This window comes from Eucyclogobius newberryi, unplaced genomic scaffold (assembly GCF_026437365.1).
Source record: "Eucyclogobius newberryi isolate DKJ021-1_F unplaced genomic scaffold, fEucNew1.0.hap1 SCAF_17, whole genome shotgun sequence".
NCBI lineage: Eukaryota > Metazoa > Chordata > Actinopteri > Gobiiformes > Gobiidae > Eucyclogobius > Eucyclogobius newberryi.
In genome coordinates, this window is record NW_027315801.1 from 33,810,448 (window position 1) to 33,836,894 (window position 26,447).

The window sequence follows — 26,447 nt, forward strand, 5'->3', positions numbered from 1 at the left end:
GTTCAGCTAAATGTGAGATTTAAAAGTCTGAGGCCAAATATGAAATAATGAGGTGCTGTCTCTTCCGTTTGACGCAACAGCAGAAGTGATGCTATTATGGAATAATATATATAGATATGGAATTATAAATGAGCTAAATGTTTATCCAGAAGCCTTTTTGCCAGTTACTGAATTAATTCAATTTGTACATATCTTATTTTAATTTGGATATAGGAACGTTGGAAGGTTAAGTCTGCATAATAATGGACTATAACTTCAGGCCCTAGGTTTACACACATACAGTGGCCATAACTTAAATAAACCATACCATAATAGTTTGTTTATTATTAACCTATCAGAGAAAATGTAAAACATCTTGTCATCAAAATTGTCTTCCCACAAACTGTGATCAAGCACGTTTTATAGCTTTTTAGCGCTTTAAAATGTCATAGTAAGTACATTTTTAGCGTATGCGTTGTTTTGAATGTTTTGCTGTGAATGCTGAGCTTTTGTTTTTCCAATGTGGTTTTAAACCGCAAACGGACACAAAATCTAAACTAAAATAAATTAAAATCAACTAAATCAACTAAACTAAGCTAAACAATAATTTGCTCTTAGATTGAATATATTTAATACATTGGCAAGGGTCCTACCAAGGTCAAACATAATGGTCTTTTGGGGACTTTAAAAGCACTTAAGCGACGCTCATCATAACGACACTGGCTGAATATAAAAAACATAAAATTAAGAATGACATTTTCAACTGATTATTTATTTTTCCATTTAACATTTGTAGAATCCAAACACACTCACTTGTCACTAAAAGCACTTAATATGATGAAAACGGGATTGCCTCTTCCAAAAAGGTTAATTTGTTAAAGTCACTGTAAATGCCAATGTTGACGTAATTGGAACTAAATGCCAGTCTTAAATAATACATATTTTTTCCTGTTTGGTGAGTCAAACACTTAAGACTTGTATTTTGTGCAACTATATGTTACATTCAATTTGCTGCTCAAGTTATAAATGATGACAAAATAGAAAACTAAAGTACACAGCAGTAAGTAAAGTACAATATTTAGTAACTATATGTTGGAGAACTCTTTCGATGTCAGGTAAGCCAAACAAAGCATTTTCCAATCTATTTTCATAATGACAGCACCAGCGCGTGGCATTTTGTGAATGAAACAGCACGTCTGAGGTGGATGACGTCATTCTGTGGGTTCTTTGGGAGTGAGACGTCGTGGTGACACCCGGTGCCCTCTGAATCACAGCTGGATCCATTGAGCGCTCACTGGGATGGAGGTAATGCCATATTCCCATAGAAAGCTCCTGCATCTGCGTCAAAAAGCAAAGAAGAGGAATAATTACGTCTTCAGTCGCATGCTGCATTCGGATTGACATGTGACAGGCAAAAGATAAAAAAAGAGTTTAAATGGTCCTCGTTCATTCAGTCATCTTTGACTGCATGTCCCCGTTAGTGTGACCGGAGCCTGTCCCAGTGACTTTGGGCCTTAGGCTGGAACAAAATACACCAGATTAAAATGTTAATATTAGGCTTAAATACCGTGTACTGTAATATATTATGTAGCATGGTTTAGAGCTCAAAACAGTGAAACATTAAAGTCCTTTAATCAAGTCCGTTTTACGTGATATTCAGAAATAGTTTTGTTCCTAACACTCTAAAAGCTGCACTCTGTCACTTTTCTTGTGGAGGGTTTGTCTCATGCAGATGTTATTGATGTGCCTTGGATGTTCCAGAGTGTAGTACATCTATCTCCATGAAAACAAGCACACAAGAAAGCACTTCTGTTTTTAAAGAAGAGAGCATGTTTTTCAATGTATTTTAGCAATTAAAACACCGACCTTGAATAAAGCCTTTTCAAAACATTTAATGCTCAAAACAGTTCTGTTTATGACTGACACTACTCCATCTGCACTTTTCTTTGTACATTTTTATAATGATTATTCATGTTTTTATCTGTTTGTATTGTGATTTTTGATCTCTTCCTGTTCTGCAAAGCACTTTGAATGACCTCGCTCTACTAATAAACTTGCTTTTCCACCAATAAAGACAAATAGATGAAGGAGCGTCGAAAAGTGACATATCGCACCTTTCACTGAACTATTCATCCACGGTTGTATCCAAAATGTTATTACTCCTACACGTTTCCACGAGACGGATAAGCTTCAATATTATTTCAGGTCGGCTGTTGCTGGGAGACCGAATAAGCAAATTGAGATTAACAAATGATAATTCTTATAAATCAGTAAATACATGACAAAAGCGCAGTGGCCTATAATCTACATTTCCAAAGTGTACTTCCCTCAATTACACTAAAAGTCATGAACAAAGCGCTCCCTCGCACTGACCCGGCAGTTCATGTCATCCGTGCACTTCCCTTTTATTATTCCGTTTAGAGTACATATCCAATAAAACGTCTTATCGTTGCTGTAAGTGCCGCACGACTTTAAGTGATCCCGAGAGCGTCCGGGCAATGCCAAACATGCACTAATTGAAAGTCTATTGAACACGTGCGTCACCGTGCACACTCAGGGCGGCTTGTGCATGTGCCGGAGGTAATTCAAACAGAAGCCGCGCACGTGAGCGAGAGACAGTGTGGCATGAGATGTTTTGATCAAGCCTGTGGTTAACTCTATGCAGAACAAACGGCGTCCTGGCTCCACCGCCGCCGCTGCCTGTTGCACCGAGCCGTAATTAAGTGGTTCCTCCGAGAAGTCAGACCATCATTAGAGTTCGAGACACATCAAAGCGAGAGTTTAGATTCTGCGTGTGCACAGAGGACGTGGACAAACAGCACTCGATGCGATTCGAGTGCAGACAGCAAAATTAGACACAAAACAATAGATGTGTGCAAGTGTGTAAAGATAGAGTTTACTTCACTGACGCTCCAATTGTGATAAAAAATAACCATCTGCACATCTTTATTTGCCCAATTTGATGAAGTATCGGGGCTAAAACGTGATAGTATGTTTGCCTCTGTAGCGTTTGTCTTCATACTTTTAGAAACATACTGCTGCAAAAAGTAAGAATGGGGCAAAAAGTTTCAAAAATTAATTTATTTAAAGGTCTTGCATGAACAACCCCTTCTCCAAAACTGGTTTAAAAATAATATTCCTTGTAGGATTATTCCAAATAAAATAGGTTGTTCTGCAAAAAGGTTAAGGTCACATAATTAAAAGTACAACCAGCTCCTTTAATCATTTTGTATTATTTCGAAACGATCAAAAATGTATCTTTTCTCCGGCGTTTCCCGATGCGCTGACCTCAGATGAATTATCTCTTTCGCCCTGACCTCAGACTGTCCTCGTCCTCGTTTTCTTGATTTCCCTTCCCTTTTATTTTCCCTTTCTACATCTTCCTTTTGCAATCAGCGCAGGCTCCACCACCCACCGGCCGTAAACTGTAATTAACAACTTGAATATGTGAGAATGTGTCGGAGTGGTTCGGGGACAATGCTGAGTTAATGAACAGTAATTTGCCCGTCCACTGTGGTTATGCCAAAAGTGAGAGGCTCGGCACCTGCTACAAAGTGCCACGTATCATCCATCAATGTCTCTTTCCCCCGTTTCACTCTCACGCCACAAACATCTGTCCTCACTCCTTAACGATACGCGGAATTACGACGCCTTTATTCTGAGTGTGGGGCTTAATATTTCCATTAGACTCTCTATTGTACTTGTTGATTGTGCGCGGGCGTGCAAAACAAACATGAAAGCACCTGAAATGTCTTCAACCTCTTTCTCTTAAACTGCGGTTCATGGAGAAATAATGAATTCAGGTGAAAGTCTCCAATGACTCACAACTTCCTCATTCGCATTCAACTCAAAAATAGACAGTTACATATGAATTTTCCTCCATTAGTTTCAGTGTTGGTCCTTTTACTTGTTTTATTTTTACATTTTGTAAAACTAATCTGACACAACAGATTATTCTAAAAGTAATATACTATTCGGATTACTTTATGTCTAAAGTAATTAGGTAACTACTTAATAAGGTAGTGAAGGCAGCAGCTCAGGAATCAACTTACTGCATGGTATTTTTCCACTAATTAAATATACTGTTATTTAGCCATGAATCAATTAAACAGCAGCAGGATCAATGCATCAGTCCTCATTACATCAAGTTGTATTTGTTTAGTTTGTTGCATTATAAAAAATACCTGATTACAGTCATCTCTTACTTTATAACGAGTTACTTCCCAACACTGATAAATTCAACACTGCATAATAAGAATGTAGAGCATCTGACACGGCCCTGGAGGAGGTGCTGTGCACAAAATGATTTACCTTGAATAGATTATTATTCAGAATGCAGTCAGTAAATCAAACTGTTTTTAGATGAACCACCCCATCTCTACTGCATAAGTATAAGTATAAGTACACACATACCCCTGATACGAGGAGGGTAAATGACAGGTGAATCTCACGATGACTCACAGTTTACTCATTCACAGGTTGAATGAGGATAAATCACTGAAAATGGGTGTCGAAGACCTACATTTCCGGAAAAGTGCAGCCAATACCAAACCCAGGTGCACATTCCTCACGGCGCGAATGCAAGAGATTATCTTCTGATGAGTGGATTTGCTTCTGTGTGATGGCGTTTAACAATGAGCAAAATGTGATATGGACAGGCCAAACTTCAACACAAATCCCACGATGCCGCGCAGCCCGTCCCAGACTAATCCAAACAGACAAAGGCTGCAGCGACGCCGTGGACACCCCTAAGTTGCTAAAGTGACCGGTGGCGACCGTGCGGAGAAACAGTGATGAGATGTGGCACGGAGATGCTGCTCCAGGCCCAGAACACGGACGCCCACCTCCACTGAACACGGACGCCCACCTCCACTGAACACGGACGCCCACCTCCACTGAACACGGACGCCCACCTCCACTGAACACGGACGCCCACCTCCACTGAACACGGACGCCCACCTCCACTGAACACGGACGCCCACCTCCACTGAACACGGACGCCCACCTCCACTGAACACGGACGCCCACCTCCACTGAACACGGACGCCCACCTCCACTGAACACGGACGCCCACCTCCACTGAACACGGACGCCCACCTCCACTGAACACGGACGCCCACCTCCACCGAGCGTCTGCTTCGTTACGCTTCAAATAGGCAACGACTGACGCAGGAAATCGTTCACAAAAATCCCACTTTGCAGAGCAGTTTTGCATTAGTGAGGAAATAAGTGCGTGTTCTCTAAAAGGCTTCAAAGGGAACGCCACTAATGTTTAATTAACACTTTTGTAGTCTCCACAGAAAAGCATATAAGAAATCCTGCTGACAGTGTTTTAAAAGAAGAAAAGGTTTATCTCTAAAGGACACGCGGTGCACTTTATAATCACGACATTTTAAATTGAACAAAGACTAAATCTAAAACGAAGAAATAGATTATTAAGAATGCTATACTTGCTAACTTCCAAATTAAGTCGAGTTAGGGTATTAACTAAGCTCATTCTTAATATGTTTTTGTTCATGCTTTATACAGGCTAATACAAGTGTTATCGGGAATAGAAAGTCAGGCTTGTTTTTTATAAACTAAGGAGTGATTTGTTGTAAAGTGTGACCTCATGTGCGGAAGACAATAATCGTTTGTGCTACATTTGGTAAAATTGTGATAACAAAGATAATTGCCATTTTATTACCAGATTGTGCAGAGAAAGAGCTTCTTATCCACGACGTTCTCTTCTAGATTGTTGTGATTTCCCTTGTAACGAATTAGAACGTATAATAGTTGTCAAAACATAGAACTTGTTCTTAATGAGAAAGTATTAAAAGTCACATTTAGAAACTGTCAGCCCTTTTAATAATCTGCCTGCTTGTTATTGTTAATCACAATCATTTTGGCCATGATTAGTGTGACACAACATTTCAATATTGTCCCATAACTAACCCAAAGTGGAGATATTCCAATGTTACACAGATCTTTGGGTTTCTGGAAAAGAGTTCTGTAGCAACTATCTGCTGATGTCCAAGTCACCGTGGAGTCAAACTTCTCAAAATACAGAAGCTTTTCGACAGTTTTTAATGATTAATTTCATCATGGTGACTGATCTGTGGTGGGGGTGTGTCCTAACAGCTTTGGTGGCCCTGAGAGGCGGGGCTTACTTTGTTTACCACAGATTGCCGGGGGTTTCCTGCCAAACCAGGCTTTTCCGTACCTCAGACACACTGCTGATCTGACATTATGCAATAACGCTGACAGACCATGACTCGATAACCACAGATAGGAATATTAACAGCTTTTATGTCTCGTCTAATTGATTGAACACTTTCAGGCCTGTTAAGCACGAGATGAATGACAAGTCAGAGTGAACATTAAAGATAGATTTTCCGCATGAGTAATGGGCGGTTGTCTGCGATGGTTCAGATTTTATGCCGTTAATAAATGAAAAACAATCTTCATCATTCTACCTTGACATTTAGGATCTCAATAACTCAAGCCACCTTGTTTTCTCCATTACAGTAAGTAGGTGTCGGCTGCAGATGTGTCCAAACTACTAAATGAATCTCATATTGTCAGAGAATATTTGCACTCTGGGGTGGATAATAACAGGACCGAAGCCCCTTTGCCGCTGCTGTGGTAACAAAACCATTACCGGGACAAAAGGGGCACGAGGTGGAGTCAAAGTGGGAGTTAATCATGGAAGCAATGATTAGAGACCTATCATACAAGACTTGAACAAGACTGTCAATATCATCTTGTTCCCTGTCCTGTTAATGGCGCCATCAACACTCGTGGGTCTGAATCAATGAGAAAACTAATGAACTGCCCGGGGATCACTTCAGCTCCTCAAGACGGATGCCCACACAGGTGAAGCATGAGCCACGCACCGTTTAAGCTGCAGGTCTATGAGTCTTTCCCATCATCAGTTGTAATTAGTATTTTAGATGTTATTGGCTCCTTCTATTGTTCAGATCGATAGCAAACTGATGGTGTCATTCCTCACCACGGGATGTGGATATCTTTACTGACGCCGTGATGAGAGGAAAAAGGTTAAGGAAGTTGACATTGTAAACTTTGAGGAGAGCGAAGATGGATGATTATTCGCTGAGACAACACATCATCATCAGGAACACACAAAACCACAAGCGGAGTTACCATCGAGTCGCTCAAACGCTCAGCCAAGCGCCAAACAATTAACGTGAACATGTTTTGTGTTTAAAAAAAAAGAAATTGATGTAGATAAAAGAGATTGAAATTGTCGACTTCGTCCAGTGGAACAAGAAAATAAGTCATTAACAGTTGAGTGGCTTCTGGACAGAGGACAATTTTGCAGAAGGCAACAAGAATAATTACAAAGCAGAAAAGGTTGCATTTGGTTCATGTATAAAACTTGTTAAACTTAGTAGTCCACTGCATTGTACATCAGTCACCTTTTAATGATATTAACATAGATTTGGTTATAGTCTTAAGCAATTATGAATTTCCAAAACACAATAAGCCTTATAACTTTCTATATCGATTTTTTTTTTAATTTGACAGCCTGTTTTTGTGTTGAATCAAAATCTTCCCTGTTTACTCTGTGAAAATTAAACTGGGAAAACAGCAATTTGGCATTTTTCGGGCACCTAATTACAATGTCGAGGCACAGCAAACCACAGGAAGAAAAAACAACACACATCTTCAGTGCACACCAATTAGATGGGGCTCAACACATCTCCAAGAGCACTAATAGGATTTCAAAGTTTTGGCTGCGGGAGAGACGCGACCTGTGGTGTTCATCCAACACTTAGCAATCCTCGCGCAGAGACGCTCCTCCCGTGTGCAGACAGCTCATTTTGGGAGGCATGGCTTCAGGAGTGAAAGAGCACTGGGGCCTGTAATGATCAGCTTTTAGCGCCTGCACCGGGGCGACTGAATAAGCCATCAGGCCTCATTATTAAGGCCCGCGGGGGGAAACAGTCTCCCCCTAAGCCGCTCCCGTGTGTGCTCCTCAACCGGGCCACTCTACGGCAGAAAGTCATCAAGGACACTTGTTGGCTGCACAATGCTCGCCTCAGTCACACAACAGACGGTTTCACAGCCTCCGTATATCACTCGCGGCGCTGTGCTTTATGATGCTTTTGAAAACCCTGAAAAGCATTCAGTTTCATTTGCCGCGAGGAGCGCGTGCCAGCCGCAGCACGCCACATTCAACAGAGGCATAAATTTGAGCGTGAATAGACGGGAGCTGCTCCTGAAAGGCACTAATGGTATCGCAAAAAAGAGTGAAGCGAGTCTATTATTCCGACAACAGTTTTTACCAAGAGAAACATTTCAAAACTGCTTTTATTTGAATCCGAGACCCCGTGAGCAGCCGACCACACTGCATTATGTCCAGGCGCACGGACACAACCTGAAATGTCAAAGTCAAACCAATTGTGGGCGACTGACGGAGAAGAACGAGGCAGCTGCAGGCTCTGGAGAGGTCGCCGGGTTAATCTAGTTAAAGAGCACACTTTCACATCCGTTTTTCATGAAACCAAACAGCTCTTTATTCGATCGTGTCGTCCCCGGCAAATAACTAGTCTCTCCGACCGATGGGATCCGTGTACTTTATGTAACACAGCGTTTCACGCGTTTGCCTCACTACCTCTCAAATCAATATCCCAATATGCTTGAAACACGAGACCACACCAGTAATCGGTCAATACAGCGTTTGATTCACGAGGATCATACTTTTATATGAATCAATGTCTTGGCCATTACATGTGTTAAGGCGTGAAAAGGTAAAGGCGTTGGCGGCAGAAGAAGGAGGCGACCACACGAGACGCACTTTCAGAAATCTGTTTCATCTGTTTAAAACTAAAAGAATAGCCATTTTTGGAACATAAGAACCCCTTTAAACACTGAGCCTATGGAAAAAGCCCCACATACAGATTCCTATATGGTACAAAATGTGTGCCGACTACAGCTTGATGTAATTGTGTTTCCACTTTGTGTCAGTGACGTGGGCAGTGCAACAGGGTTATTTGCTTGTTATAGTGGAAAAAATAAACTCTGAAGAATGACATTGATTACATCACAGCGTTGAATAAACAGTATTGATAAATGACTCAGAGGGTGCTTGGCTGCATAGTTCACATAGAGTTACAATTAAGCATGGGCTGAACTTTGAAGTGCCCGTTGTGAGAAACAGCAACTAAATCCTCAAAAGTCGTTATTTTCCATATAGCGTCACGTATTGAGTCACATTTGAATTACACAGTGAGTCCTGAGCATTTCTTCCTGGCCTTCTCTTGCAGATCAAAAGGAAAACCAATAAAATGCTTTGCTTGTGGGCATCCTCTTTGAAGTCCCTGGTGTGCATGCTTGTTTAGCCCTGTGGCGCGGGGTGAGGAGTGGACCAGTGTACTGTTCATATTTAAGAAAGTGATTAACACATTGTGTACAACAGCAATCAGGAGAGAAATAAGTACAATACAATATAATATAACCTGAATACAAACATATATAATAGCGCTCCACGGCCGAGCAAAAAATAGCCATTTGACGTCACCGTGCCAACAGCGCATACCCGGAAGTCAGACAATGGAAACTGCGGGGCATCAATTCCCATTGAAAACACTTCATAAAGCGACGGTCAAAACTGATTATTACGACCCAGAATCGACTCATTTGCTGCTGTGGAACGTGTAAAAGTGATTCTCGCTTAAACCTGAAATAACGGCCGTTTGGTTCATAACTTTCCCGAAGCAGACGAGGCAGAACGCCGCAGGCAGCGGTGAGTGACAACCTGCGTCCCCGGGGTTTGCTTACTTTCACGGGCAGAGCGCGTCCCCTCCGCGGCGCTCTCCAGAGAGTGGTCAAAGACTCTTGTGTCCATGTCTTTACCGGGAAATTTAGACCCGGAGAGCGTGGGGAAGGGGACGCGTTCTGCCCGTGAAAGTAAGCAAACCCCGGGGACGCAGGTTGTCACTCACCGCTGCCTGCGGCTGGAGCTCCGGGATATAAGTTACAAATGCCATGTCGTAATGTTTAAAAATCGGACTTGTTGTGAACCGAGGAGAGAGAGGAGTCTAGATGAAGACGCTGAAAGCCCGGATATACTTTCTTACAAGTTCAGCCTTCTTTCCGCTAATACGACGTCCTCTGCACCGTAAACATCGCTTCGACTAGTTCAGAATGGTCCTCTACTTTCTGCTGTTTCAGCTTCGCTCTTGGGACGTCATCTTTCGTCTATTTGCTTGAGATTAGCTGTTGTAGTCGCTGTTGTTCTGCCATTTTCCCATGTTATTTCCCTGACGGCCTGAGCGGGCTTGAACGTCCATCCGGGACATTTGTAGTGCTCATTAATATTCTGACGTCACGCCCGCGTTCATCTATTGCTTGGTCAACATACCGGAGAGGAGAGGTGAGCCGACAGTAACAATACATGTTTTTCCAAGTTGTTTTTTGGCAATAGAAAGCTTTAACTGGTTTAATACAAGATGAATAAGTTAATACCATACTGTTGAAAAGAAAATCCTGGCAAAGCGATAATATTTCCATCAAACATGCTGAAAGGTTACATAGTGCACCTTTAACTTTCAGCAGAAGAGACAATAGAGCAATCGTGTTCACCACCACCACCATAACCGGGGTCTTTGTAACGCTATGACACAACAGGGTTCACCGCTGCAACAACCGTGTAATTATAAAGCTTTGTAATTCAACTGTAACGTTCATGTGCGTTCGTCGGTACAAATTTGCATGAAAAAGGAATCCAAAGTGTTTATTTCCTTACATTTAAGCCCATGCAAACCCAGCAGGGCTCCGGCGAGGAGGAGGAGGAGGAGGAGGAGGAGGAGGAGGAGGAGGAGGAGGAGGAGGAGGAGGAGGCCGTGCATTTTTATAGTGTAATCAATCAGGACTGTGAACTTGTGCGAAACTGTCTCGTTGCATGTGTTCAATGTGATATAGGGCGTTATTTGTTGTCCATCACAGTCAGACAAAAGCTGGCGGAGGAGATAAGTGACTACTCTGTATCTGTCCTCCGGGTGCATTCCCAAAGCGTAGAGATCTATTTGAATTGTATATAAGAAGAAGGTTATGTATAGGGGGACGTTAAAGAATAAGATTAGCGTGTTTTTATGCATGACTGTAATAAGTTCCATTTACTTGATATAAACAAGTTCATTTTAGTTTTTCTTTTATAACAAGCTGTGTGGCGAGTCCCATCAGCCAGGAAACAGACCTTGTCCACCAAAATGGAGAGTTAATGGGCGCTAAATAATAATACAATCACCTTCTGCTTGTATGTATCACATCATTATTAGGGAAGAAATGTGTTCAATCACCAAATTAATTTCCTGTTTTTCAAATGACAAAAACTATATTCAGCCTCCATTATAAACTAGTGGTTAAATAGGCCAATTGTATTTTGTATTTGTAAGTTTAAATCATTCCGTCTTTTGCTGAAAGAGTTTTCTTTTGTCTATAATAAAGGTTGTGGTTAAACGTTTTTATTCGTGCTGTACAAATGTTGGTAATTGTTTTGTGTCTATATTTTGCTACGGCAACAAATTAAATGGTGTTTTAATATGCAAACTAGTCCTTATTAAGAATACACAAAGCTTAAGCTGATTATACATGGTAGAAGGCTACTTTATTCACCTTATTCATGCAGTCCTTAGTCATTTATATCTCAATGTGCCAATTGTAGGTGTGTTATTTATATTTTAGAGACGTGGAGAGTGTTTGAATGGGAAAGTACAGCCTGATTGCATACATATGTTGACTCGCACTTGTTAAAAGGTTTATGTCCCTTATTCAGGCAACATTAGCAAAACCACTCTGCAAAGTTCTAGTCGTAGTAGTGCTAGTTCCAGTAGAAAGTGACATAAAACACTAAACAATGGAAGAAGAATAGCCGATTTATTGCATGACCATAACAGTGGGGCACCTTGTAGCGAAGCCGTTTCTCTGAGTGCGTCGCAAAGTGCTGTTTTCATTTGTTTATCCGCTGCATGATTTGCCATCTGCGCGAGAATGCCATTTGTACAGGCTTTAACAGCAGGAAACTGCACCTGAATGTAATTTGCCCACCTCATTCATCAGCCCCATAAAAACGAACTGCGAGGGTCGATATTTGTTTGTGGCCAGTGTCTGAAATGCGGTGGGTGTTTTCTAAATAACACATATGTAATAATAGGGCTGGATGAAGTGTGCGGAGGGTGCATGGTAATTGTTTTTAAAAGATTGGAGCCCCTGATGTTGAATTGGATTTTTGGCTCTCAAAATGGAAAAGCGTCTTCGTAGGGTCGCTCGAGCGCTGCATTATCCCAGCTGCAGTTATGGAATGTGAGGTTTTATGGACTTCGTTGGTCAGGGTTGGTGAGCCTTACTGTGGCACATACTGTACAGGATTCTTATCATTAGTGTCCCTGATTCTGATTCACAGCCACGAGCTCATTGGTTTGGAAGGATTTAATTGATAGATTTCTGTAGACTTCTACAATGCTTTTGCTGACTTTTGAGTTTGACGGGTCAGTGACTGTGACTCGGAATTAATTATGGTGCTTTTTATATATGCACCGGACACAACTGTGCTTATATTGTGTTTTTTGTACATAAACTTTCAGGTAATGATTAAATCTAAGGACGTCTAAGTTGTATTTTGACAATATCCCTCAAAGATTATTACTTTTTTTATGCTATATTTGGAAACAAACTAATCTATTTCCAAAGTTCAAATGATGTTGACAGATTTTATGGCTATTATTATCAAGTTTTTTTGAGATCCAAATTTTATTGTGTATTCCATAACTCATTATCAAGTATAACAAAATGATTTTTTTCAAAAAGTTATGATTTATCTTTGTTTATATATAGTCTAACTCACAATTCCAGTCATAAAAATCAACCAACACAAGTTAACTCATGTCAAACATTAGATCATGCTTTATTTCTCCCTAAAATAAATACATCCATTGTGTACATAAATACTTAAATAAATCATATTCTGAAACCAGACACGCGTCTCAGTGAAGTCCATAGATGTCTGATGAGATATGTACAGCTGAGGTCTACTACAGTTCATGTGGTCTGCCCGGGAAAAGTCGTCGCAAATTCATCTTTTTCTCTGAGCGTGCTTTTTGGCGTTGTTAGCACGATGTGAACGTTTTCCAGAAGAAGTTTTTACAGGGGGCTTTGCGGTCACGTTGGGGCAGCGATAGCCTGTTGTACACTGCCCTCTCCTCCAGTCGGGACTCCAGTGGCTCTTCCAAATCCAGTGACGGCGACCCCTCTCCGGGCAGCATGTTTGTGTCCAGCGCTCCGTCCAGTAAACCAGATACCAGCTTCAAGATCAACTCTTTACGTTCTTTACTCAACTCCTACAAAGAGAAAAATCACGTCAGTTTCTACAATCACAGATTATCACAGAGACAGTGCCCAGAAAATGTGGAACAAAAAGGAATTTCCTCTTACCCTGTTTGCATGGAGCGGGCTTCTGTCATCCACAGGTAACGCCGAGGCTGCTTTGACGCTGAAGACCACCCCCATAAGAGCTGCTAAGATCACCAAAAGCTGCATGCTGCCAACCAAAAAGTCCAAAAAGCTATACAGACGACAGTACAGTGACTAAGTCTGACTCTTAAACTAAAGCCAATTAGCAGATCCGGCGATGGGAGAGGAGCAAAAGTATGCAGACAGCAGCAGTGGTTTGTAGCAATAATAAGTTGGTCGCTGGAGACTTGCTTGGTTCTTCTGCCTCCACCTCCTCTTTTATACGCCTCTCCCTCGTGAGGCTGACGTAGAAGGGTTGGTGCGTGTGTGACGACAGGGCTGCCTCTCGTGGTGAAAATACTTGGAGGGGAGGGATGCGTAAGGGGTCAGGACGGAACAAATTAAGCCATTTGGTAGTTAGCCTTTTTGACAAATTGTTGTGGTGGGATTCAAGTGGCGACATCTGCGGTAAACAAACACGTCACGCCGCCTTTGATGTCTCCAAATGCCGCACACATTTGAGCTATTTTTTGTATTTTTTGGGGGGCAAATTGTCATATCAAGCAACAACCCCACGAACAGGAAGAGGGGTCACAATTCTGAGCGGGAGAGATACAAAGTGCTCATATAGCCTTCCTGTCTACAGCGATTACAGCCCGATTGTTTACCATTGTACTTGAATGACATGTGCTTCCTCTCTGACACCTGCAGATTACAATTGAGCGGTGAACACTGGGCATCGAGCAGGAGGAAAAGGCTTTGGGGAATTGCGCATGACAGATCTGCTCAAGTAAAAAGCACCACTAAAAGCTATTGTTCTTCCCTGATCAGATATCTTGTAGGGTTACAATGGTGGGACAATACAACCCCGCTTGAAGGATGCGAGTGCTGTGCAGAAGAAGAGAGTGAAGAAGAAGGTAAAAAAAATAGATTCACATAATTATTGAATCATAAAAATAGGACCTATTGTTTGATTTGTGTTTTTACAAAATGTGTATGGTGTGCATTGTAGTTTTAGAATGGTCTAGATCAACATCAGAACTAGTATAAGACCATATGGAAATATTCTATTTTGTAATATAATAAAATCTTTTTTTCATCATGGTATTGAATTTGTTGTTGTGTCTTTTCTTTCTTAAAACGTTACTTTTATTTCATTCTTTACAAGTTACGAATGAGGTAAATGATTTTACCTCATTCAGATTTTTTTCAATTGCCAATTGTAAGTGAACAAAATTCACAAAGTATGAATTTGCTTCGGTGATATGATGCAACATAAAACAAATAATGATAATACTAAGCACAATGATAAAATAAAGGCATGGGCAAAATGTACTGTATGAGCAGATCAAAAGTGCAAAACTAGCAGAGCAAATAAAGGAAGTAACTTTTTACTGAAGCGAGTTATTGAAAGGGACGAGCGTTCATGGGAACAATGGCAGAGGGAAGAAAATGTTCTTGTGGCGAGAGGTTCTGGTCCAAATGGGCCATAGCCTCAAATAGTCTGTGTCCCGGATGAGAAGGGTCAGTGTTTTACGACCTGTGCCGATCCCTAGCAGTGGCTCCAGCGGACCACACGCTGATGGAGGAGCTAATGGAGGAGCTGATGGAGGAGCTGATGAAGGAGCTGATGGAGGAGCTGATGGAGGAGCTGATGGAGGAGCTGATGAAGGAGCTGATGGAGGAGCTGATGGAGGAGCTGATGGAGGAGCTGATGGAGGAGCTGATGGAGGAGCTGATGGAGGAGCTGATGGAGGAGCTGATGGAGGAGCTGATGAAGGAGCTGATGGAGGAGCTGATGGAGGAGCTGATGGAGGAGCTGATGGAGGAGCTGATGGAGGAGCTGATGAAGGAGCTGATGGAGGAGCTGATGGAGGAGCTGATGGAGGAGCTGATGGAGGAGCTAATGGAGGAGCTGATGGAGGAGCTAATGGAGGAGCTGATGGAGGAGCTGATGGAGGAGCTGATGGAGGAGCTGATGGAGGAGCTGATGAAGGAGCTGATGGAGGAGCTGATGGAGGAGCTGATGGAGGAGCTGATGGAGGAGCTGATGAAGGAGCTGATGGAGGAGCTGATGGAGGAGCTGATGGAGGAGCTGATGGAGGAGCTAATGGAGGAGCTGATGGAGGAGCTAATGGAGGAGCTGATGGAGGAGCTGATGGAGGAGCTGATGGAGGAGCTGATGGAGGAGCTGATGGAGGAGCTGATGGAGGAGCTGATGAAGGAGCTGATGGAGGAGCTGATGGAGGAGCTGATGGAGGAGCTGATGGAGGAGCTGATGAAGGAGCTGATGGAGGAGCTGATGGAGGAGCTGATGGAGGAGCTGATGAAGGAGCTGATGGAGGAGCTGATGGAGGAGCTGATGGAGGAGCTGATGGAGGAGCTGATGGAGGAGCTGATGGAGGAGCTGATGGAGGAGCTGATGGAGGAGCTGATGGAGGAGCTGATGGAGGAGCTGATGGAGGAGCTAATGGAGGAGCTGATGGAGGAGCTGATGGAGGAGCTGATGGAGGAGCTGATGGAGGAGCTGATGGAGGAGCTAATGGAGGAGCTGATGGAGGAGCTGATGGAGGAGCTGATGAAGGAGCTGATGGAGGAGCTGATGGAGGAGCTGATGGAGGAGCTGATGGAGGAGCTGATGGAGGAGCTGATGGAGGAGCTGATGGAGGAGCTGATGGAGGAGCTGATGGAGGAGCTGATGAAGGAGCTGATGGAGGAGCTGATGGAGGAGCTGATGGAGGAGCTGATGGAGGAGCTGATGGAGGAGCTGATGGAGGAGCTGATGGAGGAGCTGATGGAGGAGCTGATGGAGGAGCTGATGGAGGAGCTGATGGAGGAGCTGATGGAGGAGCTGATGAAGGAGCTGATGGAGGAGCTGATGGAGGAGCTGATGGAGGAGCTGATGGAGGAGCTGATGGAGGAGCTGATGGAGGAGCTGATGGAGGAGCTGATGGAGGAGCTGATGGCCGTGTAGAACTGCACCATCCTCTGGGCTTCAGGAAGCATATCCTCCACTGGCAACTCCTTTTAGTTTATCATAAGAACTTTTGAATGACGACTAAATCATATTGATTTTTAGATTAAACCTCTTTGGAAGATGCCTTCTCCATTGCGGAACTTTAGTTTTAGGCCAGCTTTTCCTGCAAAACTAAAAAGCTGATGTTGAATTAAATGTGGCAGCTCCAAAGAGCTACAAAAACTATTCACTCAAGTTTTTGTCTGTGAATTCAAAGATTTAGAACGACACTAAAGCACGCTGTCTCACTCTTATTCTTTTTCCATACATTTTGGTCAGCTGACCTTCCTCAGGTATAAAGATAGACATGATTTCAGAAAGCAGAGCGGACATGGAAACTGGTGTTAAAAGATGAATTAGTCAAGAAGAGAATTCTTTATTTATCAATCCATCTTCTTCTGTTTATCCGGGGCTGGGTCGCTGGGGCAGCAGTCTAAGCAGGGACTCCAAGACTTCCCTACCCCCAGACACTTCCAACTCCACCAGGGGATCCCAAGGCGTTCCCAGGCCAACTGAGAGACATAGTCCCTCCAGCATGTCCCAAGTCTTCCCCGGGGCCTCTTCCCGATGGGACATGCCCGAAACACCTCCCCAGGGTCTCTACTCCATATGGACTGGTTCTCCTCCTGAAGAACTGGTTCTCCTCCTGAAGAACTGGTCCTCCTCTTGAGTGGCTCCAGCTCCACTGTCTATCTCGCGTCCGCCTGTCCGTCTGAGGAAGTCAGATCTCTCCTTCACTGTGGAACTCCTCCAGGTTTCTACGTTTTTGTAGTTTTTCTTGGCCGAGAAGGAGGGTCTAAGGACAGGGGACCCTAGGACATCGCCTCTCGTCCCTATGGACATAGAAAACACAAATAAATTGAATTGAATTGAAACTCTTGGTTTTGGTCTCCTTCAATTCATAATTCACATTCATAATTTTGAAGATAGGCTGTAGTAATTTTGAGATCCCCATAAAACATTTTATATAGAGGTCTGTGTGTACGCTTTTTAAATAGATTCTCTGGCCTGTAGGCTTTATTTGACCGGACAGCTGTAGCGTGAAATGGGGAGAGAGCGGGTAGAGACATTCCAGAATGGTTGAGGCTGGGAATTCGAGCCCGCAACCCTGCAGTGTGCAACGCCCTGAACCACTGCAACACCAGAAAGTACTTGGTTCATTCTGTTGTTTAGGTGTGAGAATATTTCAATTGCCATTAGTTTTACCACCACCTACAGATCTGATTAAAGACAAAACCAAGGTGGAACTTTTTATGTGCTCTAGAAGGCAATTCATTGATTAGATTAATTAATTAAAATGACAGATTGTCAGCCTACATTTATGGACATTGGACAAAACATAGAGCCATAGTTTATGACAGGACCAACATGTGTGTCCTTTTTAAATTCTGAATTTGGTGAAGCAGTTCTTCCTTCTTTCTCAGGAAATAGCTGCAGTAAACAGTTCTTACTGTGGTATCGTTACCAAATGGATTTGTTGTGCGCTCTGCACTTTGGATGAGCAGAACCTTCATGTTTGAAAAACTGGGGCCAAACCAAAGATTAGCAGACAGTTCAAAGACTATTGGCGATTCTCATGTGAGGCCTATTGGTTTGTCACAAACAAGTCCTACAAGAACAGTTTTGTTGAAAACGTCAAATTTCCCACAACTGTTGACTATAAATTATTGTTCTGGCTGGTTCTGGAGTATATGTGTCCAATTGCCATAGAAACAAGCATTAAATCAAAACACAGAAACTATAGATTATGCAGTGCACTGTTATTGTATTATAACGTTTTGCTTAAATGTCTTATTATCAAGACAGTTCTAAAAGATGGATGTATTTTAAATGTAATGTTATGATCTGCTGCTTCAGTCAAACACTGAGTGACGAGGCTGATGCAGTGTTTAGTTTCAGGTTGAATGGCGCCATCTTTTGGTCAATTATTGACATTGCAGTTGCTAAGATACCATTTTCTATTGAGAAATGAACATCCCACTAAATGTTTAACTTAAAAAGGCTACACACCGAAATATTTAACCAATATAATGTTGATATAATCATAACAGTACTGCAGACAGGCTTTGACTATATGGATTTATTAACAGATAATTATTATAAAAACAGTTCCATAGCTTGTTAGCATCAAACATCCCAAAGTTTTACAACTAAAAGGTTACAAATCATATTACATCAATAATGATGATTGATTGTATTGGGATAAATACTATTGATACTAGTTTTATGCCAGGTGCACCAGGGCCTTCTGTGTAGGCCTATAATGTGTCAACAGTTGCATAATCCCATCTATTTGCTGGTTTATAAAAATTAAAATGCTATATTAATCCATTTCCCTGCCTGCCCTTTATACAACAACCTTTCAGCCACAAATTTAACGCGGACAGGCACTGTAAGGAGTTCGACAAGGACGACCGATGACACAGTAAAGCAAGAGGTAAAAGTGTAACATTGATAATAAAAAGCAATACATGTATATATGCTGCATACACTGTACATAATGTGCGGTTACAATGACCTTGATAAAGGGAACACTAGTTTCAGTCTGAGGTAATTTTTCAAGATAAAGCATTCCTATTTCACTAGTTTGATCAAGTTGACAAGGAAAAAAGTAAAACCGAAAGAGACTGAAATGAATGACAGACTGAAATGTGCTCCAAATACACGGGACAGTTTTCCTCTGTGTATTTCACAGATCTCTCATGAGGGTGCTGAGCTTTGAGGTGCAGAAGCTTTTGGGTCTGTCTGTAGTGGTCACACACCATTCAAAACCTGCAAAAGACACATGGATTATAGGTCAACGTGTGATGCATTTGTATCTGCCAAATCAGAGTTTATAGACATTAATACCTTTCTTGCAAACTCTGGCAGGATGAATGAAGCTTTGTGAATTTCTGGGTTGTAATATCTAAGACTCATACTTTCAATATCGTCTTTGGACAGCACTTTCTGGGGCACCCGGAAATTTGTTTCCTAAATAATGAGAGGGAATATTGAGTCTTAAAGAAGCATGGAACCTCTGGCATTTACTGGACGTTATAGATGGTGCATCAAATAAAAAAGCAATGAAAGACTCACAGGGTTTTTACTGCAGCACATGAATCCAATTTGCCCACTGGGGTAAGTGGGGATGGTGCAGTAGGCATAGTCCACCACTGGGAATAAAGACTTGCAGAAGGTTTGCATATCCTTTATCAGCTGCAAATGGAGCCACTGGCACTCTCCTGTGGAATGAGACAAGAGCAGGAGACAGGCCACATTAATATCCGCTCCATTTTATGGCATTGGTCCATTTGGAAAAATACACTCAAAGAGACAAGATCAGCGAGTGGAGTCTGATGTCCGATGGTCGTCACTGTGGTGACAAAAAGATTATGCACCGATTACACGTTTTTACCCTGGCAGCAAAGTATTCCATTTGGCCTTAATGCCGTCTTCATCAGCTGATAGTAGGATTCTTTGAATAGACTTTCTGCAGGGCCTGAAACGACACTGAACATAAATACATGCAGAACACAGAAACAGAACCAAGGATTAAAACTCACCAACAGGATCTGACGAGTCTGTTATAATGATGTCAAATGCATCCTGATTTTGTTTCATAAATTCAAAGCCATCACCAACATGGAGGGTGAGTTTTGGGCTGAAAAAACCTTTGGCCATTCCTGGGAGATACTTTTTCGATGCGTTTATCACGTCCTGTAGAAGAGACAACGGCACAATTCACAGTTGCCCACAGCGATCATCCGAAACACACAAAGAGACAGAATTGCATTACCTCGTCAATCTCGCACTGAACGACCTTTTGAACCTGCGGATGTTTGACCACTTCTCGGAGCACTCCGCCATCTCCTCCGCCAATGATAAGAACCTGTCGAATCATGGTCCAACAGTTATCAAAAAGCATGATTTAAGAGTTAACAATAGTACACAGTTGTGTCTCCACCTTCTCGGGATTGGGGTGACTGCAGATTGCGAGGTTTGCGATCATTTCCTGATACGCAAACTCATCTCTTTCTGTGCACTGAATCACTCCATCCAGCACCAGGACGTTTCCATACGTTTTACTGCAAAGTCAGAGCCAACCAATCATTAGGTGCACTCTAAGAAAAGCACAAACTATGAAATAGAATACAAGCAACACATAATGATAAATGATGAATAATCCTAAACAAAGTGGAAGGTACTTGACATTATGATTCACATGATTAAAAAGATGAGAATTTTTTTTTTGGGGGGGTTTTGCCTGCATCACAAACGTCTCGACAGAAATCAGACAAAAGCACAAAGAAGTCACTTTTAAAAATACAACTGATTCGGGCCAATGAGTTCGTCTGGTTTCGATACAAAAGCAAAACGGCTAGAGGGAATGTTGAAGCTTGAATGGATTTAAAATTTAACTTGAACGTTTTACACAAGTGTTGTATCTGTGTAAGGGCTTATGAACCGCATAGCTGTGCCGTGTGTTGATTTATTTCCCCCACAGATACTATTTTAAATGCATCCGTGCAATGTCCATGACTGTAACTGTGTTCAGACAAATGTCCTCTCTGGGACAATCACCTGATCATCATAATGACAAGTGCTAACAAGGGTCTAGTGTGGTAAATATAATGTTTGGTTTGTACATAATTTAGTTATAATTTCTATCTTTTACTATCTGGAAACCTGATCTCCAGCGATAGTCAAGCAACTATTCAGCCAATCACATCGTCCCATTTCTCAACCAATCATCCGATGAATCAGATGGATCTTCATCTTTGTGTGTTCTTGGTCCTTGAGAATGTAAGTAAGCCAAATTGTGTTAAACCGTAATTGTATACATCACTTCACAACACGGAAGTTCTAGTTTTTGACAAGATCGTTTCTTCAAGTCATTGCCATCTGTTTTGTTGTTGTGAATGCTGTGATTTGTTGCTTGAGTACTAATCTGTTTTATTTGAACTTCTTAAATAAATAAATAAAATATATATATATATATATATATATATATATATATATATATATGACTATATTCGCATTGTTTATATATTTTAAGCACATCCATCAATTACATCATTACATTATTGTGATTCAATGTATTTATCCATCACTCACTTCTGTCCATCACTGACTACGATTATAGAAATCATCCACCCACACACAAGAACTTTAGGATGACCGAGTGGTAAAGTGGACGCTGGCGTCCTTCTCTTGTTCTGGAGAATGAGGGTTATCAAGTCAGACGTAATACGTCTGCTCAGGGGTCCCAAGGTCTGGTCTCCTCCCCAAGTTCCCTGAGTTCAGAGTCATGCAGTTTAAATGTGTGGTTAGGACAGGGTGCCATCGGATTATTTTTCTATACCTGCATTTCAATACCGGTTCGTGAATGACTCTTTTTTTGGTGCCTGCGTTTATTAGAGTGTAAATATATGTACTTTTGACACATACTTGGGACACATATTTTCAGTTTGCTGACAACTTTGCGCGGCCTCCAGCCAGATCTTTACACAGACGTGCTCAATGCTGGATTTGAACCACACCACATTTAATCTGAGATTATTACCTGGACGAGGACAATGGCAAAGTTTGGATCATATTCACCGCTTGGCTTCAACTCCACGTGGACACAGCAGGCTGTGACTGAATGTGGATTTATTATGATGCACAACAAGAAGACTTTTGACTCAAGGCTCTGCACTGAAGACTGTATACTCTGGTATTAGAGCAACTCTGGACCCGCTGTTTCTGCAGCTCTTCTATTTAAGATGATGCACTGCACTTTTTCTTAACATGGAGAATGTACTGTTTTTACTATTTGTTTGTGCAGGGCGGAGTCGTGCACAGTTCCGAGACTTCCCGGACAGAGGCAGAGGAGGGAGGCAGAGGAGAGAGGCAGAGGAGAGAGGCAGAGGAGAGAGGCAGAGGAGAGAGGCAGAGGAGGGAGGCAGAGGAGAGAGGCAGAGGAGAGAGGCAGAGGAGAGAGGCAGAGGAGAGAGGCAGAGGAGAGAGGCAGAGGAGAGAGGCAGAGGAGAGAGGCAGAGGAGGGAGGCAGAGGAGGGAGGCAGAGGAGAGAGGCAGAGGAGAGAGGCAGAGGAGAGAGGCAGAGGAGAGAGGCAGAGGAGAGAGGCAGAGGAGAGAGGCAGAGGAGAGAGGCAGAGGAGAGAGGCAGAGGAGAGAGGCAGAGGAGGGAGGCAGAGGAGAGAGGCAGAGGAGGGAGGCAGAGGAGAGAGGCAGAGGAGAGAGGCAGAGGAGAGAGGCAGAGGAGAGTGCTTTGTGCTTTTCAACAGTTTGAAGGATGTATTCCAATGTGACAATTATTTCCCCCCTTGAATGCAATAAAGAGTCAAGAAAGAAAAGTCAATTCTATAACAATTTTCAGGACAGAAAACTATTGGTAAACAGTAGATCACAAAAGTATCGACATCACAATAACAAAGGTCCTACATCAAACAGAATTTATTTTTGTTTTTTAATCTTTTAGAAAAAAGGCAAAATTTATATTGATTTGGTCTTAACTTGTTTTGTCCATGTTAATTTTTTTGATAGAGTTTGACCTATACATTAAAGGACTCCATTGTAAAAGAGGATTTTAATCTCAGTGGGATTCTCCTGGTTAAAAGAACCAAGAATGTATTTGCTTTAGAGCAGTGGTTCTTTTTGGAGGTACTGAACCCACCAGTTCATTCACCGAACCCTTCTTAATTGGAAAAATAAAATTGGATTTTTTCAAATTCAAAACATAGGTATATATTTTACTGGTGCACAAAATCACTGTGTTCAACGAACAAAATCATCAAAACATGATTTTCAGACAAAAACATAATAATGAATATTTACTGCAAATCAGTGACTTCTGCTGTTGCCAGTTCAGAAATGCACCTTGGCAAGTGCCACTCTCATGTCATTTTTGCAACAAAGTCTGTTCCTTTTCTTAATTTTTATGTCCAGCATCCTTGAAAAGGATCGCTCGCAAAGATATTTTATTATAGTATAGTAGTTATAGAAAAGGACAAGGGAAATGGCCCCAGAGGCTGTCCTTTTGGGGCCAGGCCGGTGCCAAGACTTTGCCCAGAAAGGTGGGCTTTAATTCAGTTTAAAATATTAAGAAAGAAATCACAAGACGTATCAAGTCGACTACGGAGCGTACCAAATTCCCTGCAGCACAGAGACAGAGCGGGGCGTGTCATCACAAATCATAGGAGTCGGATGTGTGGCTTCACCTCCGCTGAACCCCTGAGATCGACTCACCGAACCCAGGTTAAGAACCACTGCTTTAGAGGAACTGAATTTATTTTGTCAAATATCCCAAAATATTGTAGTCACATTTATATCTTCGTAAATAGGCATACAGACGTATTTAAGGCCCCAACGTAACTTAAAGGACACAATGCCAAATTGTCTTTTGGGCTTGTAATTATGTTCTACCATGGTTCTCATCAAAAACACAGCTGCAGCTATATTTAGCTTCATTCAGAGGGAAAATACAAGCCCAGGACAGACATGATTAAAAGCTCAGAAAAGTACATTTTGCATATTACGTGTCCTTTATGGATAGTTTCAGACTGGAGAGGAAGAGAAAGGAGTTTAGGCTTGAATGCTTTCAATGCCTCATCATTTCTACAGATGTCAAAAGGAGCAGCTGCAGCCTCGTCATGACTCAAGCCAGAGGCATTATTTAAACATCATTTAAACCGGTTTCACCCTTTGGAATCCCTGGATCCTGGTGTTACCACGTGTTAAGCACCCGCTTGGAACGTGAACGAGCGGTTCCTGAAAATCAATAAGAGATTTACAAGGAACTATTATGAATCAGGGAGAAATTAGACTGACAAACTGGTGATGATGACATGAGGATCGGGGATTTTTTTAGAATGCATTTGTGCAAGTGTTCCTGCCGACATTAGAAGCAGCTAAAGCGGTGTTTGACGATCACTCTGCTCAGATATTTGAGTGAAACGCATGGTGCTGCTGTCAAGTTACACGATACAAGCTAAGGCACTTCCACTGGAGACAGGAAGTGAGACGAAACCACAACAAAAACATAAAAAATGAGATTTAAATGAATAACCCACTGATGTTAGGCTCTCTTTTGTGACCACATTGGCCTCAGATGTGCAATGTTTATGTGTCTGTGTTGCTAAGACGAAGCTAGCGGCTGCAGCAAAGTTGAGAGTCGTCACCTCTTAAACACCAGCACGTCCTGAAACTTGGACTTCTTGTCGTAGAGCACCTCTTCCACCTGGAGGCTCATGGCTTGCCCCGGCCACAGGGTGCACGTCTCGGTGAACCAGCCTTCCTTGATGTTGTCCATGACGCCTTTACAGTCGCCTCTTGCCGCACTGACGCGTGAAGCCAAATGTGCCAACGTGATCCATGCGCGAGGGCAGCGGGGCGGCTCCGGCTTCTTCTCCGGGAACCTGGGGCCCGAGCGAGGACCGGGAGAAGTGTCACTGCCCCCTAGTGGCGGAACATGCAAACGTCACGCGTTTTAACTGCAGGGCAAGTCACACATCGTCTTCATTCAAGGACTGGAAGCTTTGTGTTCAAGTCTGTGCCACACCAACATGTTTGACAAGAAGATTATGGAGGCAGAGGATGTTCAATCTTTAAGTTTGGGCCAGTTTAGTCGCTTAAATGAGAGTCAACAACAACAAAATAGGTCTTGAGTGCCACATTTGGCCCTAGTTTGCACACCCATATAATATAATAGCTATACAAAAAAGTGCATAAGTCACGATAATGTACAAGTGGCGGAACATGCAACCGTCACTCGCTTTAACTGCAGGGCAAATCACATAGTCTTCATTCAAGGCCTGGAACCTTTGTGTCCAAGTCTGTGCCACACCAACATGTTTGACAAGAAGATTATGGAGGCAGAGGATGTTCAATCTTTAAGTTTGGGCCAGTTTAGTCGCTTAAATGAGAGTCAACAACAACAAAATAGGTCTTGAGTGCCACATTTGGCCCTAGTTTGCACACCCATATAATATAATAGCTATACAAAAAAGTGCATAAGTCACGATAATGTACAAGTGGCGGAACATGCAACCGTCACTCGCTTTAACTGCAGGGCAAATCACATAGTCTTCATTCAAGGCCTGGAACCTTTGTGTCCAAGTCTGTGCCACACCAACATGTTTGACAAGAAGATTATGGAGGCAGAGGATGTTCAATCTTTAAGTTTGGGCCAGTTTAGTCGCTTAAATGAGAGTCAACAAAAAATAAAAAAAAGGTCTTGAGTGCCACCTTTGGTCTCGGCCCTAGTTTGCACACCCATATAATAATAGCTATTCAAAAAAGTGCAAAAGTCACGATAATGTACTAGTGCCGGAACATGCAACCGTCACTTGCTTTAACTGCAGGGCAAATCACACATTGTCTTCATTCAGGCCTGGAACCTTTGTGTTCAAGTCTGTGCCACACCAACATGTTTGACAAGAAGATTAAGATTGAACATCCTCCACCATAATAAAGTTTGGGCCAATTTAGTCGCTTAAATGAGAGTCAACAACAACAAAATAGGTCTTGAGTGCCACATTTGGCCCTAGTTTGGACACCCATATAATAGCGATACAAAAAAAGTGCATAAGTCACGATAATTTACAATTGCCAGGTAAGTGAAATAATAAAATGGAAAGCTCCATTTTTATTTACCATACAGCAATGTAGGTTATGAGTGGTTATGATTGTTGAATATTTAAATGAATAGTAAACGTGTAAAACATCTATAATAATACATTTAACAAAGACAAGTGCTCACGCTTTATTTCAGACTCGGGGGGTGCGTTGTTTCAATTTAAAAACTGATAAAACATATGGCGTTTATGGTGAATTTGGTTACGTTTTTGAGGGTGTAAAGCAGAATCTTTTTCACTAAAGTGTGCCGCCACAGTCTAACGTAATCTGAACGTCCACGATAGCCGGGAAATGGTAATGAGAAATGATTTTGCATAACACAGAAATGTAAGTGAATAAATAAAAAAGTGAGTGTGATCGCAAAAAAATATAAAGTACTGCA

The 26,447-nt window shown here is 42.2% G+C and overlaps 2 protein-coding genes across 2 annotated transcripts; both read right to left on the reverse strand.

Annotated features, from left to right (window-relative positions):
* Positions 1–12,862: 12,862 nt before the first annotated feature.
* Positions 12,863–13,677, reverse strand: sst6.1 (somatostatin family member 6.1). The gene is made up of 2 exons (XM_072450179.1): positions 13,414–13,677; positions 12,863–13,319 (listed from the first exon to the last, which is right to left on the reverse strand). Exons 1-2 carry the CDS (start codon positions 13,516–13,518, stop codon positions 13,089–13,091), a joined length of 336 nt encoding a protein of 111 aa, XP_072306280.1. The 5' UTR covers positions 13,519–13,677; the 3' UTR covers positions 12,863–13,088.
* A 4,831-nt stretch (positions 13,678–18,508) lies between these two features.
* On the reverse strand, positions 18,509–24,831 carry srm (spermidine synthase). The gene is made up of 8 exons (XM_072450180.1): positions 24,610–24,831; positions 20,394–20,514; positions 20,226–20,318; positions 19,993–20,146; positions 19,845–19,928; positions 19,526–19,671; positions 19,298–19,420; positions 18,509–19,219 (listed from the first exon to the last, which is right to left on the reverse strand). Exons 1-8 carry the CDS (start codon positions 24,738–24,740, stop codon positions 19,202–19,204), a joined length of 870 nt encoding a protein of 289 aa, XP_072306281.1. The 5' UTR covers positions 24,741–24,831; the 3' UTR covers positions 18,509–19,201.
* Positions 24,832–26,447: the final 1,616 nt, after the last annotated feature.

Coding starts and splice junctions, on each gene's coding strand:
- sst6.1 (XM_072450179.1), bottom strand. CDS start 13,518: ATGCAGCTTTTGGTGATCTTAGCAGCTCTTATGGGGGTGGTCTTCAGC. Junction 13,320..13,413: donor GCCCGCTCCATGCAAACAGG/GTAAGAGGAAAT, acceptor TTCTCTTTGTAG/GAGTTGAGTAAAGAACGTAA.
- srm (XM_072450180.1), bottom strand. CDS start 24,740: ATGGACAACATCAAGGAAGGCTGGTTCACCGAGACGTGCACCCTGTGG. Junction 20,515..24,609: donor GACGTGCTGGTGTTTAAGAG/GTGACGACTCTC, acceptor CTGACTTTGCAG/TAAAACGTATGGAAACGTCC. Junction 19,421..19,525: donor TGTGCTGCAGTAAAAACCCT/GTGAGTCTTTCA, acceptor CTCATTATTTAG/GAAACAAATTTCCGGGTGCC.